At 35.7% G+C, this 17,407-nt stretch overlaps 2 protein-coding genes across 2 annotated transcripts; both read right to left on the bottom strand.

Annotated features, from left to right (window-relative positions):
- Positions 1-999: 999 nt before the first annotated feature.
- On the bottom strand, positions 1,000-9,386 carry LOC132299695 (mitogen-activated protein kinase kinase kinase NPK1). Its single transcript, XM_059796463.1, has 17 exons — positions 8,890-9,386; positions 8,736-8,777; positions 8,265-8,330; positions 8,073-8,183; positions 7,910-7,990; positions 7,727-7,804; positions 7,536-7,618; positions 6,627-6,708; positions 6,385-6,485; positions 6,121-6,160; positions 5,949-6,005; positions 5,811-5,860; positions 5,499-5,697; positions 5,162-5,398; positions 4,710-5,044; positions 4,559-4,626; positions 1,000-1,567 (listed from the first exon to the last, which is right to left on the bottom strand). The coding sequence occupies exons 1-17, from the start codon at positions 9,157-9,159 to the stop codon at positions 1,464-1,466; spliced, it is 2,004 nt and encodes a 667-aa protein (XP_059652446.1). The 5' UTR covers positions 9,160-9,386; the 3' UTR covers positions 1,000-1,463.
- A 919-nt stretch (positions 9,387-10,305) lies between these two features.
- On the bottom strand, positions 10,306-15,532 carry LOC132299694 (kinesin-like protein KIN-14S). The gene is made up of 13 exons (XM_059796462.1): positions 15,343-15,532; positions 15,110-15,193; positions 14,985-15,017; positions 14,476-14,606; positions 14,259-14,358; positions 13,867-14,163; positions 13,487-13,766; positions 12,546-12,707; positions 12,187-12,402; positions 12,040-12,077; positions 11,612-11,775; positions 11,415-11,528; positions 10,306-11,299 (listed from the first exon to the last, which is right to left on the bottom strand). The coding sequence occupies exons 1-13, from the start codon at positions 15,347-15,349 to the stop codon at positions 10,529-10,531; spliced, it is 2,397 nt and encodes a 798-aa protein (XP_059652445.1). The 5' UTR covers positions 15,350-15,532; the 3' UTR covers positions 10,306-10,528.
- Positions 15,533-17,407: the final 1,875 nt, after the last annotated feature.

Below are 17,407 nucleotides of genomic sequence, written 5' to 3'. Positions count from 1 at the left end.
ATGAACCCTGTGTATCCAGCTGTGTCCGTTTTTCATGATTTCATAGCATTTTTTAAATGGCATGACTAGACTCGAGGGATCTTTCCGTTTTTCTTTCAAGATTTCATAGCATTTTTTATTCGTCAATTCATATTCATGTTCATGGGTATTCAACGAAGGATAGGATTCGTTAAGGGAGTGATTTGTAGAAGAAGAATTATTTGAAGAAGTAGAAGGGGAAAAAATGAAAAGAAAAACGACGACTTAAAAAAAAAAAAAAAAAAGGGACTTTAATTTAACATGGAAAGTTTAACTTTTTTTTTAATGAATTTAAGAAGTAAAAGAGAAAAAAACTAGAAAATTTAGAGATAGTCTTAGAAAATAATAATTCTAGGGGGCATTATATAAAAAATTCCATTTATATATGTTTATAAAAAAAAATAAAAAAAAAACCATTTGTATGGCTTCACCCCTACATGTCCACCCGACATCGCCAGGGCACCCACAATAGAATACTCTTGCTTTCTAGGTGTTGCAAGTGAGATTTGTCCCACATGGGATTTGGATAGGGTTCGAAGTGTGTATAAATGGATGGATATGTAGCACTACCCAACAACTTGAGCTTTTAGGTAATCGCCCACCCGTTATAATTGGTATCAGAGCCAGACTTAGTCCTTAATCCGGCATCACACCTAGTGCCCGACCCGGAAGGCGTCCAGGTATGCAAGGTGGCCCGGCCGCAACGAGAGCGTTGAGCGGGTTCGGGTGAGAAAGAATGTTGCAAGTGAGACTTGTCCCACATCAGATTTGGATAGGGATTGAAGTGGGTATATTACCCAACAACTTGAGCTTTTAGGCAAATGAACAAACTCCCACCCATTACACTATAGGCTCATAGCCAACTAGCAATGGAAGTGAAGAAAAGAAGGTGGGACAGGATTCATGAAGAATTATGAAATTCTGCAATCAAGCGCAAAAATACTCTTGTGAAATTCTTAAGCATTAAAGAAATCAACAGAATTCAAGCACAAAAACAATGAAGTGAATAAGTTGCTGAAAAAGAAAGTGGGACAGGATTTCTGAGGCTGTCATGTGCCATATCAATCCTGATTATTCTACATTAAGAATTACAAAATTGTAGTATATAGAACACACCAACTGGAAAACATAAATGCCCTCCTCCACCCCTCCGCAACCTCAAAAAGAAAAAATTTCAGAGGCATATACTTTTAACAATGGTTCTTTGATACAATGTAACATATACTGACTTGGCCTTTAAAAGAATATACATGGACAAATCATATGATAAAATGAACCGGATGCGTGACAGATTTCGTAGCAGTTATTTTCATGCAAAGCTTGTACGCTGGCCACGCCCTATGTCATAACATTTTCACCAAGACTGCAGCAGCATTTGATAGATTTCTGATTGGAATGCACAATCTTTTCCAAAAAGGCAGACAGGATATGCATAATACATATAATTATTTTCCTGGAGATGCGAACCTTGATCTCTCTCTTTGTCGATTCAAAGCTCGATCTTTTGGTGACGAAGTCTTCCCTCCTACACCCGCTTGGCGCATCATCTCTGCAACCATGGTTTTACAATCATGTGATTGAAAGACACGGAAAACCGTTCATTTTGGGTGACAGGACACGCACAATTTATGATAATATAAAAAACAAAACTCCTTGCATACTACAATAAAATAGGAATAGTGTAACATTGTAACAATGCGTGTGTGATTGCGCACACACACACACAGAGGAGGTAGAGCTGTAAATGTGTGTCATGATATGAAAACTAAAAAGTGAGAGCTTAAAGTAAAGAATTAGCTTAAAGCAACTTGAAAGAAGAGTATGTGGCCTTCAAAAAACTGAAAAAGCATCAGAGGTTTGACAATATGAAGCCCAAGTACTCAGCGACAAGGTATGTTGCTCCATTGACAGGGTTAATGGTGGTTGAATATTCAGAACAATCCTTTTCCATCACAAAGCATCAAAAGGATACAAAGAACAAACACTATGACACATCATTTTAGAATCATAGAAGCAAATTTAAATCTGAGAAAATTGTACAAACTACAGATCCTGATATTTGTTTGTCCATTCTCTGTGAGAAGCAATGGTTTAACAAATGGAAAATACCCGGTAACACTGCTGAGAGTGAGATGTGAACTTTGAGTTCTATGACAAGCTAAAGTTGCAACTTGCAAGCTCAAGCACTAGCTTTAAAACTAAGGGCGATTAGAAAAAAAAAAATAAATAAAAAAAAAATAATAATAATAATAGATTGACATTGGAGCATTCTAATGTGAACCAAGGCCAAATGAGCCCACTACTCATCAAATTAGTGCAAACACAAATATAAGGAAGAAACAGATTGACAAAGCATCCTGACATGAACCAAGGTGGAGTCAAGCAGTAGCCTTGTCCATGTTTGGATAAAATTTCTTTTAGCCCATTAACATATAGCATTATATTCTTCATCTGTATACTAGTGAGTTAGGTGCATGCTTAAGCCACAAAGGGGATAGGGTTGAAGACGCATGGTTGATGATCTTTGGAGGACCAAGGAAGTTATCAAGTGATAAGAAAAAATGTGGCAGCCCTAATGGAAGTACTATCAATTAACAAAAGGATGACCTTGAAGATAAGCATGAGACCAGCTTAGATGCTAAAGGTACAGGACTTCTGATGGAACTTGCAAGGATCAATGTGCAAGTTGGACGTGTCAACATCAGCACCTCATAGACATGCCTTTGACATGTGCATAATTTGAAAAAAAGAAGAAAGAAATCAACACTTCGATGACAATTATTGGAAACTCCTGCATGACGAAACAGACAAATGTTGGAACATGACAAAATGGTCTCCTTTGATAATAGAAAAAAGTACAACTGTAGGCAAAAAAAATAAAAAAAGGTTCGTTTGACAGTATTTAACAAAAAAAAAAAAAGTTAATCAGTCATTATTTTGTTAAATGAGAGCGAGTGGGAGGAGAGGAGGCACCAAAATTACGAGTTTACATTTGCCTACGCATATACATATATACCCACACATAAATACAAATATACAAATATGTACAAAGGACAATCAAATTACTTCCCATATAACATCTTAGCCTTCCAGAAAAAAAAAAAAAAAAAAAAAAAAAAAAAAAATCTTCTTTGATTAGTTAATTTCTCACGCACACATTTCACAAATTGCCCACTATGGGGCTCGAACCCCTCACCTCCCCTTTGGTCTTGGTCTTCCACTCTTCAATCTCTTTTTGTCCGACCCAAGTTTATAAAAGCAACCTTATTATCACATACTTTTCCTATGCTTGTAATACTTGCCAAATTTTGAGTCAGTAGGAGATGATGACATGGCCATCCATAAATAGCTCCAAATCATAATTATGGTATATTCTACGAAATGTGTCTCTATGGATAAGACAGATACTCATTTTCAAATTTTATATCTTGCAAAATACCACCCACACATGGAGATGAAATGCGGAGACAAGTGGAAGAAAAAAAAAAATCTGTATGTGAGACCAAGAGTTCATCCTTTGCTCAAATGGTTTCTAGAGGATTTATGTAAACAATCACACCAGCAATCAGGATCAATATAAAGTAACTCCTTGCTTAGAATTTGCTTATGTTACACCATTTTGTCCACATATATTTTTCCTATTTACGTGATTTTATATGCTTATAAATTTCCATATTCTATCTTTTAGAATTTGTTGTTTGACATTCCATATTTGTTGTTTGACATTCCTGTGTCATATTGGTGTCCGTGCTACACAAGGTCCATGTTCTTATTTCTTCTAAAAAATTCAATATATGCACACACACAAACACATCCACAAATGAATAACTTTTGGATAAGTGTATAACATTAAAATTTTGAATTAATTAATAAATATATACAAAGGAACTAAACAGCAATTTTTTTTATTTTTATTTTTTATTTTTTATTTTTTTCCTTCTAAAACATAGAAAATCCAAATCCTTGGGTCCATTTTTGTTTTAGCAAAACATAACTGTGCACCATTGAACCTCAAATGCAAAAGGTTCATTAAGCGGTACAATCAACTTACAATAAAAGATATATAAATATAACTAAGTCTGCAAGATGTCCTCAACCAATGTCAACTCATTAGAACAGACCCAACAATTAGCTTTTACACTCTCAGTCTCAGGACAGTTTCATGATATTCTTGTATTTAAAACAGAAAAAAGGGAAATCAGTTCCCAACTTCTCATAGACAATCATAGAACTGTAGACTCTAATTACTCGTGCACAGTGCACTACGACATTTCTAAACGCGGCTCATAATGTTTTTGTCTCACAACCAGTATTCCACAGTTCTAAGAGAACAAATCAGGTGATACTGAGGACCACCAATATGGAAATTCATCCCAAGTCTAACGCTGTTTGACTAATTTAAGAGATTTGGCAACTTAAATATAAAATTTCAAGTACTCAAAACTTAAAAGATCGGTGATAAACATTTTAAAAAAGATTCACCCCAGTCCAGCAAACAGTCTTGTTGGCAATCAAAATTTACAAGAGTAAGAATACCTACCTCGCTTTCTCTCAAGCTCTTGATCAAGCTCCTCTTTCCATTTTCGTTGTCTTTCAGAAAAGCTCACACTGTGGAAGGTAGAGTATCTATTTCAGATCACTCAACGACTAATAGATGGTCATCTAGAGAAATAACTCGCTTGTGGACTAACCTTGGGCTACCAGGCTCTGGCTGAACATCAACTGCAAGCTCTTTTTTATGCTGATGTGATGGACTGTCCTGTAAACTTTGATTACTTGTGCTACCAACATTTAGTACGTGCCTGCTACCACTTCCAGGGCTTGCAGTACTAGCAGCATCAACTGTTGGAGATGGGGTACCAGTTGGACCATGACTGGGTGATCTGCTTTTAGGAGGTAATTTCAAATATTTCGGAGAACTGTCATCGTGCATGGTCTCAGCGAAATTCGGGGAGCTAGCTGCATTCAAACTGCTGTTGTAGAACTCTTCATACAAAGGTGTTTGTAGTTTCTTAAGTTCTAGAGCCTGACGTAGTGACAAGGAAAGAGTTAAATGCCCTAACATTCCAGTGAAACCCAAAACTGGAAGCCAAGGCTTTATGATGGCAATTTATCTACTCTATTTAAACACAAAAGAAAATACCTTCTCATCCAGAAAGGCTCTAATTCTAGACTCAGTAAGTTCATCATCCTCCTCAGATAGTGATCGCCCACAGTGAAATGAGAAATCTTTCCCCCCCACACCAGATATTTCAGGGCTACCAGCAGACCTATGAACTGGTTGATCAGTGTCAGTACTAATGCCTCTTGTTCCTGGTTCTGCACTCCCATCATTGTTGCACCTCCAATCATCAGCAGGCTCACACATGGGGTTGAAACTCTAGTTTAAATGAAAAATGAAATACATGCAAGTATTAGTCCCTGAAAACCCGATATGCTTGACGCCTATAATATTCTAGGACATGAGAGCAGTTGAATACCTTATTAAAGTCATCAGGCATCAAAACAGAGCTAATATTTACTTCTCCACCCGCCATAAAATCATCCTTGTCATCAATCTGACACATGTCATCATCTGCGTAGTTTGTTCCCCAAACATGTCTATCGTCTGACAATTTCATAGAATTTGCACCTGAGCAGCTAAGATTTCCCACGTTGCACATATCCACCGACCCAGGTCTGGTTAAGTGATTAGCGAAAATTTAATGCTACACATCCCAACCCTTTAAATTAATGGCAGCTAGGCACTGAACAGACTCCTAAGTTAAAAAGTCAGCAAATAGGATACTTACGAGCTTTCCAGGTTCACTCCATATGTTGATGAAGGGCTTTTAAAGTTCTCCTGATGGTAGAAATTAACTTGTGCTGATTTTTTTTGACAGAAAGTATTCATGACAACATAAAACAAAGCCCATTTCAACCATACTTACGATTGATGTAGTCTGAAAAACAGGAGACTCCATGGATTTCCCAGAAACAAAAGGATGCTGCATGTGATTAGTAAATTGAAAAAAAATCAAACCACGCACCACAAAAGATACATCTCATGATTATGGTATAACTTTGAAAAACACTGCAGTTTGTTAATCAAATCAGAATCACCTTTAGCAATTCATTTGCTGGTCGCCTCACCTCTGGCTCCCTGCAATTACAAAATGTAATAAATTAGAGAAGTATAAATCAAGTAACAAAAAGGTCATATTATGAACAAGAGAGCCTCAGCCTGTGACAGTCTTTTCTAATGATCAAAATTAAAACACAAAAATAACAAAATTAAAAAGTTACTTATAGTGGGGATGCTCTTTATCACATCCAAGGGATTAGTATCAAATATACTAAAAATAAGTGAGTTGTAAATATAGATACTTCTGTAAACATTTCAGCAGAAAATCCTTTGCCTCCACGGAGAGATGTTCAGGGATTGGCGGATGAGACTTCGTAGTTCCAATATGGAAGAGAGCAGCAACCTAATAAGAATTTGTTGACAATGTCATGTAAGGGGGAAAAGCTTCTAAAGTTGACTGTATTAGGTCCAAATTAAATAAAAACCCCAGTACGCAGAATGAAAGAAAACACTGACTAAAACAGAACTCGTAGCATGTGTTTACCTCTTGGTACTGCTGGCTCCAAGGAGGCTTGCCGGTGGCCATCTCAATTACAGTACATCCAACACTCCATATATCAGCAGAGCTAGAAGATTGTTTCAATAGATAATCAAGAAATTTAAGTTCATCAAAAGGTAAGTGAATTATAATATTGCAAAAGCAGAGATATTCACTATCTATGGAGGACGATCAAGAATGCAAAAGCTAAGCTAAAGAGCATACCAAACAAAAGTTACAGGAGAGCATAATTGTTACACCACTATATAACAAGATTCCCTTAGATATTATTCTGAGTTTGTGATATCTTGAATTTTCTATGGCAAAACCAAGAACTTCATTTGAAAACCAAATTAAAAAGGAAATGAATTCAAGAAATTGAAATTAATAACGTGCTCTCAAGAGAGAGCTGTAAGGAGATGATATAAAGCTAACATTTGTCACTATTTTGCCCAAGTGGCTACTCTGAAACTCGAACTTGCATCCTCAAACTTGTCAGCCTTCTCATTTTAGTAATTAAACAATGCAAAAATGAAAAGAAGAATGTATGGTGACCATTATTAGTATTGAAGTGAACAAGTTGTCTGTCTAGTCACACAAAAATCATTTTATTGGAATGAAACATGTAGAAACATTGATTATGTATACCTACTTATGTTGATCTCTTGCTTTGTTATGATCCTTCCCGATTATTTTTCTGTCAAAAAATAAGAAATTTATCGCATAGCTAAATCTAGTGTTCCTGGTTTCTAAACATGCATCTCAAAGTGCAGATTGCTAGGGTATGTTGCTTTTTAGTAACTATGAACTACTTAAAGGGTGTGTAACTCGGTTAGGACATTGTCAGTCAAGCACCACAGGATATCACATGCATTTGATCACATTAATGCTGAAAACAAGTCTGTTTATCCTTACAAGCTATGGCCAGTTTGAAGAATGACTTCAGGAGCCATCCAATATGGTGTACCCTTCATAGACTTGGCACCTGAAACAGTAGCCTATTGTAACACCTCTTGATTAGTAAGGTTACTCAAAGGATAAGCAATCTTAAAAGCTAAACATACAGACAAATAAACAAAAAGTCAAAGAGAAGATGGTGTATGTACCAGCTCAACGACCTGTTTGGATGCACCAAAATCTGCAAGTTTTATACATCCTTTGTTATCAACAAGGATGTTTGCCCCCTAGATATGCATGAAAATATGTATTACTTGTTCATACAATTAATTTAAAAGAAATAAAAAAAAAAAGCAAAGGGGAGAGAGGACTCAGAGGAGCAAAAGGAGTACCTTAATATCCCTGTGCATAATTCCATTCTTGTGAAGATATTCTAATCCCAGTAATAATTGTTTTGTGTATGTTCTAATGACCTGAATAATAAGTTCATATTTTAAATAACATTAGCATTGAAAGCTCCAAAAGTACACCTTTTGGCTATTAACTTGTACTTACAGCCTCAGGAAAAGATCCAAATTTTCCTAATAGTGATGAGATTGATCCTCCTGGAACAAACTCCAACAGAATATTCAAGGACTCCTCTTCCCTAACCGTGCCCAAATATCTCTGAGGAAACAACACAATAGACACAGTTGGGAAAGCTACAGATACTGTATATCACTGGAAATAATGAATGATTTCACTTACAACAATGTTCGGATGGGAAAGATTTTTAAGGAGTTTCACTTCTTCCTCAAGCTCCTTTATGTGGGCCTGTTTAGAGCCAGTACCAAATCATGCAAACTGATTCAATACAATGCCCCCATAAAAAAACATAGACATAAAAGATCTAAATCTTCATTTGATCCAATGAAGTAAAAATAAACAGTTGTAAACCCTATAATTCTCCAATTGATTGAAGAGAAAATGCAAAAATATAGAAGAAAATTATATTAATTTTACTCATCACAGACATTCCCACTGAACTGAACCTAATAAAACGCCTGCATTCATCCTCCCCCCCCAAAAAAAAATAATAATAATAAAATCTCTAGCAACTAAACAGTGAATTATCATAAAAGGTTAAGACGAATCAAACAAACCATACCATAATGAATCAATTTTGCAGAAAAAAACACAAAAATACTAAATAATTAACACTCTGAATTAGAATTTAACCTGTGCTTTCTCCTTCGAAGCACTGTTCGTCGCAATCAAAACCTAAAAAGAAAAGAAAAAGGAAATTGAGCATGAAGCAACTCAAAATTTAACTCCAAACCCACAATTAGCAACAACAAAAAAAAAACACAATTGAAACTCCACCAAAATCAACCTGTTTGACGGCGAGAAGTTCTCCGGAATCGAGATTCATGCCCATGTAGACACGGCCAAATGCACCGCAACCAATCAATTCACCTTTTCGCCACCGGATTTGAGGCGCATTCTCTCTGTTGGCCGGCGGCAATGAAGGTTTAGAGAAGACTCTGGATTTTCTGATGCAAGAATTGATCTTGTCGACTAGGGTTTCGACTGTGCCATGGTCATCGCCTTCGGGTACTCGGAAGACCAAGGATCGGCGCACTGATCCGAATATGTCTTGCATTTTGATTTGTGTGCGTGAAATGGGTGAGAATTTAGGGTTTATAGACGAGAAAGTGTAGTTGTGAAGTGAGAGAAGTTAAGGTGTTCTGATAAGAGTTACATTCACACTGGAATTGGAGTGAGAAAATAGAGAGAGAGAGAGGGAAAAAGGTGAGGGTATTTTTTTGAAAAAGTAAAGAAGAAAGGAAAAAAGGTTGCTTCTTTGGGAGTGATCAAGTGTTGCACATTTTTTGACCTTCAATTGATTGGTCATTTGACTTTAACTATTTTTAGTGACAAACTAAATATCACCATCTTTTCAAACCAATTCAATCACAAATACAACTTTTATGAATGCATCCAATAGACACGATTATATGTTTTTCACAAAGGAGACAACCCCTACAAAAATGAGGTAGATTGTACACGTCTAAGTATAAAATCAACGAGTCTAGTGTAATTTTTTTTTTTTTTAATTTGTGTTAAGATTATACAACAAATTAAATTTGAATAATGAGTCTTTCGTTGTGCCACTATTAATAATATTGGACATATTCAAGTTGAATTCAAAATCATATTTAGTTACAAACCAAACCAATTTTCTTCTTCTTCTTTTTTTTTTTTTTTTTTTTTTTTTAACCATTAGGTTTTACCACCCAAAATGACAATACAGACTAAAAATTATCTTTTCAACATAAAAAGTATTTTTTGAGGGCTCATTGTTTTGTGCAATTGCACATATTACATCCTCAATTATAACCTTATCTGTTTGATCATGTTTTACATCTACAAGTTTGATGTATTGGATTTCAATTGACCTCATTGCATGGTGAAACTATTCCTATTTCCTAAAGACATACTGTTGCTGTTGCCTCTAACAAGGGCACTTTATTGCAAATATTATTAAAATTGAACTTAAATAAAGGATACAGAGAAAAAGAAAAATGTAGGACAATGCTACTCAAATTTAATAATCTAGCCGATAATTTTAACGATTAAATGAGTTCAAAATGATTATTTTGGCTATTGGATTCCATCATAGTGCAGGATAAAAAGTACTTCTCCTTTACCATTGCAAAGCAAAGAAATCCTACATTAAAAAGATCAAGGGCCATGCCAATAAAAGTATACAACTACACAAGAAACAAATTAAACAATAGCCATGAGAGAGAGAGAGAGAGAGAGAGAGATGCTTATTACTAAAATAGCCAATCAAAATCATACACTGTAAAATGAAGGCTAAGAAAGAAAAACTCAGTAGCAAATGGTTGGTATAGTAAGCAAGAAGCATACACAGCAATATATCCTAAGAAGAAGAAGTAGGTTTTGACATTTTAGGGTGGTGGATGAAACAGATTGTGTGAGATCTTGATCCATGTCTGTGTCAGGAATCAAGAAGGCAGCAATGAATTCCTGTTACTTCTCATGCCTCTCAGCTTCAGAGGACTCCACACTAACTGCTTCCGTTGTAGTGCAACAACTGTTGGATGCTTAGGCTTCCAAGAACCTGCCTGCCCCGTTGGTGGACTTCCCATAAACTTGCTGCTTCTCGGCCCAGATGGAGTTGCCTCCACTGCTGCTGCACCTGCTTCCTTGAGCTCCGGCAATGGGGAGTGCCTCCTCGATGTACGCCACACCCTTTGTGGGTCCCAAACAAATGATTGCCGACCCATCACACGGTCTTTCTTCAATCGGGCATTTGAACTGTTGAGTGGAGTCATCATGTTTGGCTCGCAGCGTAGGGTTGCAATGGAGGCCCGCCTTTTAGGCTGAAGAACCTGATTTGTTGTTGGAGGAGGTGGTCTGACAGCAATAGAACCCCGCCTTGGTTTCAAAAGTGTTCTAGTCTTGCTTGCTGCCATCATTGTTTTTGATATGTTTTCTTTGTCATCTGTTGAAACTGGGAGAATGGAAGAAGTCCTGGGTTTGTGGGGTGGGGGGAGAGGAGTTGGCGGGGGCATAAAGTTGGTGATTCTCCGCAATGGAAGCCTCAGTCTTGAAGGACCCAATGGCGGCCTTCTATCTGTTGTCACAGTCTTCTGAGATTGTTTTAGGGATGCCATGGCCGGAGAATGAGCAGAAGCAGCAGTACCTAAAGCTCTACTCTCCTGTTTTAGTCTGGTTTTCCTCTCCTCTGCTAATTGGAGCTCAAGATCCCGAACCTGTTGAAATTTTCAGTCAAGAAGACGTTTGTCTAAGTAGAAACTAATTGGAAACTCCATGTAGAACAACTTCAAATATTACATGCTTCTTAAGTCAAGTGAATATGACCAATACCTTCTCTTGAAGATTTCTGCAGATATGTTCTCTGGCACCGAGTCTTAATTGCAAGGACTGCAAACTATCCTGCAATTTCTTTGTTTCCTTCTCATCATGCTTTGCCTTTTCTGCCTGTTAATGTATAAAAATTATGAATTGCAGCAGTTATCAACCACAAAGAAATTCCAGGAAATATTGATATTGCTGCTGCATACCAGTTGTCTGTACTTAAACAGCTCTGTGAGGTCTGCCTGTTTGCGTGCGGCACCATGCTCAATCCCTCGTACACGGCTTGCAAAATTTAGTGAACAAAGGGTTTCTCCCAAGTCTGATGCACTAGGGCTTATCTGGACAAACATCAGCGTCTTGCAATCTCCTCCTGCAATTCAAATTTCAACAAGTATTGCTTGTTAAAAACAGTATGCAGAAAAAACTGTATATTTGTTGAAAAAATAAAACATTAAATTTTGGATCTATGAAGCGGCATTTCCCGTAGGCTGTAGCTAATAATCATTCATCATGATGACTGCTATATGTCTTCTATCATGGTGGTGGCATCATTAAGTGGCACTTCAAGATTTGAAGATGACGCAAACCATAGAATATCCATTTTAACAAAAATAACTACTAGAAAGAAGCTCACCTAAAGAGCTCTGTAGCATATGAGTGAGTTTTGAGTTCCTGGTTTGGAAAAAAGAACAGAGAGACGATAAGAAGATATTACATAGAAGGTAGATCAGCAAAAGATAAAAGCGTGCGCACGCAGAGAGAGAGAGAGAGAGAGAGATACCTGTACGGAACGTGGGTTGTCTTGGATGCAAGAGCAGAGATTACATCCCCAAGTGCTGACAGGGATTTATTTATAAACTGAGACTCCTTCAGCCTTTCACCTTCAACTTCAATTTTACCCACACGCTCACTTCCAGCCAAGTCCACCAGCCAAAGGTGGCTCTTTGTCCTCTGCCCATTTACTAAGTTTTCTCCTTTTACAGTTACTCTCAACAAGCTACAGTGAAAAGGACTTTCAGGTCATTATCACAAATTGAAGATACACTTTGGTTGCATCATATGATCATATCTTCTAATAACAAAAAATATGTTCATGACAGATCATCACTCATTGTCTAAAATATATAAAGTTACAATTACCAGTGAGAACGGCTGCTAAGCTCATTAGCATTGGTAGATCCAACAGATCTGGCCTGACTTCCGGTCTTGAGCAGTTCCCACACTTCATCTGTACCATAAACACGAGCTTCAACAAGTCCTGGAACTTCCTGGGTTCCTTCTGCTGATTGCTTTATGTCCAACCTTCGACCACAAAAAAAAAAAATAATAAATAAATAAATACATGGTCTCCATCAAAAGAGTGACTTGATTGATACAAGTATAGCTAAAGATAAATCAGTACTTAAATACATTTCTATTTGTAAAATATTTTAAGCGTTAAATAGCATTTTAAGAATATTCTGAATCATCCATAAAAGCCTATCTCATTTTGTTGTTTCAGAGGAAGGGCGGGAGCTAAACATGAAATGTACTTGTTTATCTCTAGTGTGCATGTTAAATCTGTGATAACAATAGTAGCAAGCCAATAGTGAGTCATTTTAAGAGTAGCAATAGATTAGTCAGTGTAAGTTTACATTTACCAGTCCAAATATAAAGTTGACTCAAGCAAATGGAACCTTGTACCCCAAGAGTAGAAAACTGTTATAATAAACCAAATGGGACTTAATTCCTTATCACTCACCACAAACGATTATGAGCCTTTTTCAGAGCGAAAATAAAAAAATGTTGTGTATCATAATAAGTTTTCCCTAAATTGTAAGTCAACGCGGCACCTTTTTTTTTTTTCTTAGTTGGAACTCACACACCTGTTGGGCCACTTACATTGTTGCTGGAAGTCATGGCCTTAAATTTTATATATATCTGAATTTTAGATACTGAATGATGCAACAAATCATTGAATCCTCCAAAGCCAAGATTGTATTATCCATTTATTTTACTAGCTTTGCATTGTTTTCTAATCTAAATAGAGGGCATGAAATGGCAAAGCTGAGTCAAGAAAGCCGAAACTGAAAATAGCTTACTTTTTAGCTGGTTGGTTGGAGTTCTCTGCCAGGAGGTCCCTTATCTTCTCATTGTAAACCTCCAACATGCTTACAAAAAGTTCATACTTCGTTATACTGCTCCTTTCAATGGAAATCCCGAACAATGCCTCCAAAGTACGGTAGTTAACTCCCCTATTTTCGTATGTTCCTTCCATTGTAAATGTTTTCCCAGTTCCAGTTTGCCCATAAGCAAATATACAGACATTGTATCCATCCAACACCGAGGTCACAACAGGAGAAGTTTGTGCAAAAACAGTCTCTGCAAATTTAAGAGAGGATAAAAAACGTAAACAGAAGAAGTTCCATTGGATAAATTCTTCGTAGACGAAAAGAAAATCAAATGTGGGTCTTGAGTTAACCTTGGTTGTCCTCGGGCCTAAATACATGATCAAACTTGAAGTGCTTTCTGGAAGAATCAGAGCCAATGACCTGTAACTCATTTTCTTGAGATGAGTCAAAATCAACAATGGAGGTGGTCCCATTTGCGATTTCACCTTGGTTTAATGGTCTACATCTGCAGAAGACCCTGATGTTGCCTTTAAGCTCAATCACTTCATTGTATAGCCGTTTACGTTCAAATGACTCTTCAAGGTACTTCTTCTTCAAAAGTTTACACTCTTCATCGTATTTCTTTTTCAAAAGCTCATGTTCAGCACCTAATAATAACACCCAACAGAGCAAGCAACACACTGATTTAGCCCCACAGACAAAGAAGGGAAATACAAGTCAGTTATTTGCAAAGGAAACATACTTAGACCCTGAAGAGCATTTAAAATTTCAAATCCAGGAAAAGAATCAGCAGTTAAGTCTTTCACTTCAATGCATAGAGATGCGTGCTCCTTCTTTAAAAACTGAAAAACAAAAAAAAAAAAAAAAATTTGAAGTTTTAGAGACAATTATGAGCAAAGTGAGAACAAATTATTTTGTTATAAAATTATTAAAGTGTAACTTGAAGAAGAAAAAAAAACCTGAACTCTTTTGCTCAAGTCTTTGACTTTCTGCAGAATTGGTAGCGTCTGCTCTCCATCTGAACACGTTTCTTGGGTTCCATTTGAAACATTACTCTCATCCATCAAATCACTATTCACTTCTACTGGTTCTGAAGCAATACCCATATCCCCAAATCAATATACACAACGCAAAAAGCAAGAGAAACAATAAAATTCTAATGCTGCTGAACATTTGTTGGACAAGAAAAGAACATTTTTGCTTTGAAAACCATATTGAAATTTTTTTGGATTAGAAGAAGACAAACGTCTCACTCAATTTAGCCTGATTTGAAACTAGTGAACTATAGAAACCAAAATAAGAAAAAAAATATTGCTTTACACTCTATTCATTTTACACAATATTCTTGGAAATCAAACAGCCCAATATAAAAGAAATAACGGAACTTAAATTTTTAGGGCCGGAAAGAGAAATCTCAAATCAAAAATTTCTTTAACCTAAAAGAATTGAAATCAAAGAAAGCACGAACCTGTGCCACATGTTGCAGTTTCTAGGGTTTGATCTGAAGAGTAAAATCAAGAAACTTCATATGAATAATCAATTCAGTATACAAAAACATAAACAAATAAAAAGTAAATTAGAGAGCGAAAGAACCTGTTTCACAAGTTAAAGATGGATCGGTGTTGTGACCGGAGATAATTTGTTCGCTATTGTGTGAAAGGGTTTCTAGGGTTTGATCTGAAAGAAAACAACGCGCAATGAGATTCTACACCATATACATATATACAAACAGAAATTTGATGTATTTATGGAATATACATACATATTATACACGTATATATATACACATATATATTTCAAATAATAAGTGAAAAGAGATTGTATACCCTCCATGACCACTCTTTCTTTGCCTCGGAAATCAGTCAAGATCTTCAGAGCTATAATGTAAAATCTAGAGAGAGAGAGAGAGAGAGAAAGTTGAAGAATATGGGAGAACTTCAAAGCTAATGTAAAATGGAAGAGAGAGATAGAGAGAGAAAGAGAGAGAGTGCAGAGTGATGTATCCCTAAACGGTCAAAAAAAGCGTTTTCATTCGATTTCAAGTTATTTTGAACTGGAAATCGACGAGAGCCGTTCGATCGCTGTAGCTGGCTGTAACGGCTATTTCTGTTTTCGGAGCGTTTGTGTGACGGATCTGGACTTTTTGAGCTGGGCTTTAAATCGGTTGGGTCTACTCAAAAACCTCATCATTGGGCCATATAGAAACCAAACCAAGGCCTCATGTGAGAAAGGATTTATCTAATAATATCCAGATTTCTCTTCTTTATTATATAATTACTCTCCTTTTATTTGAATTTGTATAAATGAGTAGAATTTAAAGTTTTATTTTTGCGTTTTTTAATGTTCTGTGTTCCTAACCATCTCAATTTTTATTTCTCTAGTCAATCAACTACAATTTAAATTTCTTTTCAAAATATAATTATATTTTAGTATAAAAATTGGCTTCTATTTATAAATTGAAACTTTTTTTCTAATTTTTTTTTTAAATGAGACATGCCTTTTGACCTAATATTTATATTGTAAACTTTATTTCCTTTCTAAAGAGGACAAATTCGAAATGATCATTGTGCATAACATTCACTGACAATAATTCTTTTAAATTTATCGAATGAACAACAATTTTTAATCACAATTATTTTTTTGGATTTGCTCAATTGTCAGACTCCTTTTTATATTCTCTAAAACTAATAGTTTTGTTTAAATAGACTTCGTTCTCTCCAACAAAAATATTTTTATTTTAAACTAATTACACTAACTTTTTGGGATGTTTATCATATACTATACGAACATTAATATAGTTTTAAAACATAAAAAGTAACCTTCATAACATTGTTATCACCGTCAATAATGGACTGTCAACTTGGCTTAACACTTTAATAGGTGATAAGATTTCTCGCATAATAACATTGAATTAGTAGGAAGTTTTAGAACTAATCATTATTTGGGGTTTAATCTAGGTTCAAGGGATGAGGTAAATTAAAAAAACGACATGTATACAACATAATGAAACAATTTAGGTAAAAGTGTAAAAAATCTCCTTGAAGTTTCACCAAGTGAGTATAATATCATATGGAATATAAAAGTGAGCAAGTTCACTATAATTTCGAAAGTGAGCAATTTACCTTTGCATTTTACCTACAATTATTTACCACACTACCCTATAATAAATAAATAAAAGTCAAAATATCTTATATGACTTCTATAATAAATTGAGGTATTAAATAGCCCTAAATTGACTCAAGTGTTGTAACTCCTCGTATGAGCCTCTATCTGGTTATGTGAACTCGAGCCGAATGGGTTTCCTACTTCTATAGAATTGAAGAATACATGTTCATTAACTTTTTCCTCATCTGTATTTTTATTTATTTGTAACGTTTCCTCATTTGTATTCATAGCTTGATTTAATAGAGAATGAAAATACGAAAAATCATTCAGAACACAAAACTAACTAGCAACTTCATGAAGTTTCGAGCAAATGAAATCCTTAAAAGTTATTTTAAGATGAGGAATGAGAAAGGCTGTGAGGCTAAATAGGGATTTATAATCCCAAATTTCAAATCATATGTAAGAGAGGCTTTAACTACTTATCCTCAATTTAGTTTCCAAAACTCTTCTGGTAGCTAGAAAAGACAGAAGTGAAATAAACATATATATATATATATATATATATGTTCACGTGTATTTATTTCACTTATATATATATATATATTCTTAAATGAACTAACCTTGGAGGGAGAGCAGACGGAGCAGATGCAAATGGAAATGAGAGAACAAAAAAATAGGTTTAATTGGAACAAAGGAATGCAAAAGCCTTTTTTCTAGAAAGATGGGGTATAACCGCCATATTGAATGGTATTTCCGGGATAAATAAAAAAGTATCAATAGTGTGCA

This window comes from Cornus florida, unplaced genomic scaffold (assembly GCF_030987335.1).
Source record: "Cornus florida cultivar Cherokee Brave unplaced genomic scaffold, ASM3098733v1 CherokeeBrave_3.0.0_Hap2_Chr03, whole genome shotgun sequence".
NCBI classification, from domain to species: Eukaryota; Viridiplantae; Streptophyta; class Magnoliopsida; order Cornales; family Cornaceae; genus Cornus; species Cornus florida.
This window is presented reverse-complemented; position numbering and strand designations above follow the sequence as displayed.

Bases quoted from the DNA above. Each gene is read 5' to 3' on its own strand.
- LOC132299695 (XM_059796463.1), bottom strand. From the start codon at position 9,159: ATGCAAGACATATTCGGATCAGTGCGCCGATCCTTGGTCTTCCGAGTA. The intron at 6,486-6,626 runs GTAAACACATGC...AATTCTTATTAG, and splicing joins GGAGCCAGCAGTACCAAGAG to GTTGCTGCTCTCTTCCATAT. The intron at 4,627-4,709 runs GTTAGTCCACAA...TACCTTCCACAG, and splicing joins CCAGAGCCTGGTAGCCCAAG to TGTGAGCTTTTCTGAAAGAC.
- LOC132299694 (XM_059796462.1), bottom strand. The intron at 15,018-15,109 runs GTTCTTTCGCTC...TTTACTCTTCAG, and splicing joins ATCTTTAACTTGTGAAACAG to ATCAAACCCTAGAAACTGCA. The intron at 14,164-14,258 runs GTATGTTTCCTT...TGTTATTATTAG, and splicing joins AAATGCTCTTCAGGGTCTAA to GTGCTGAACATGAGCTTTTG.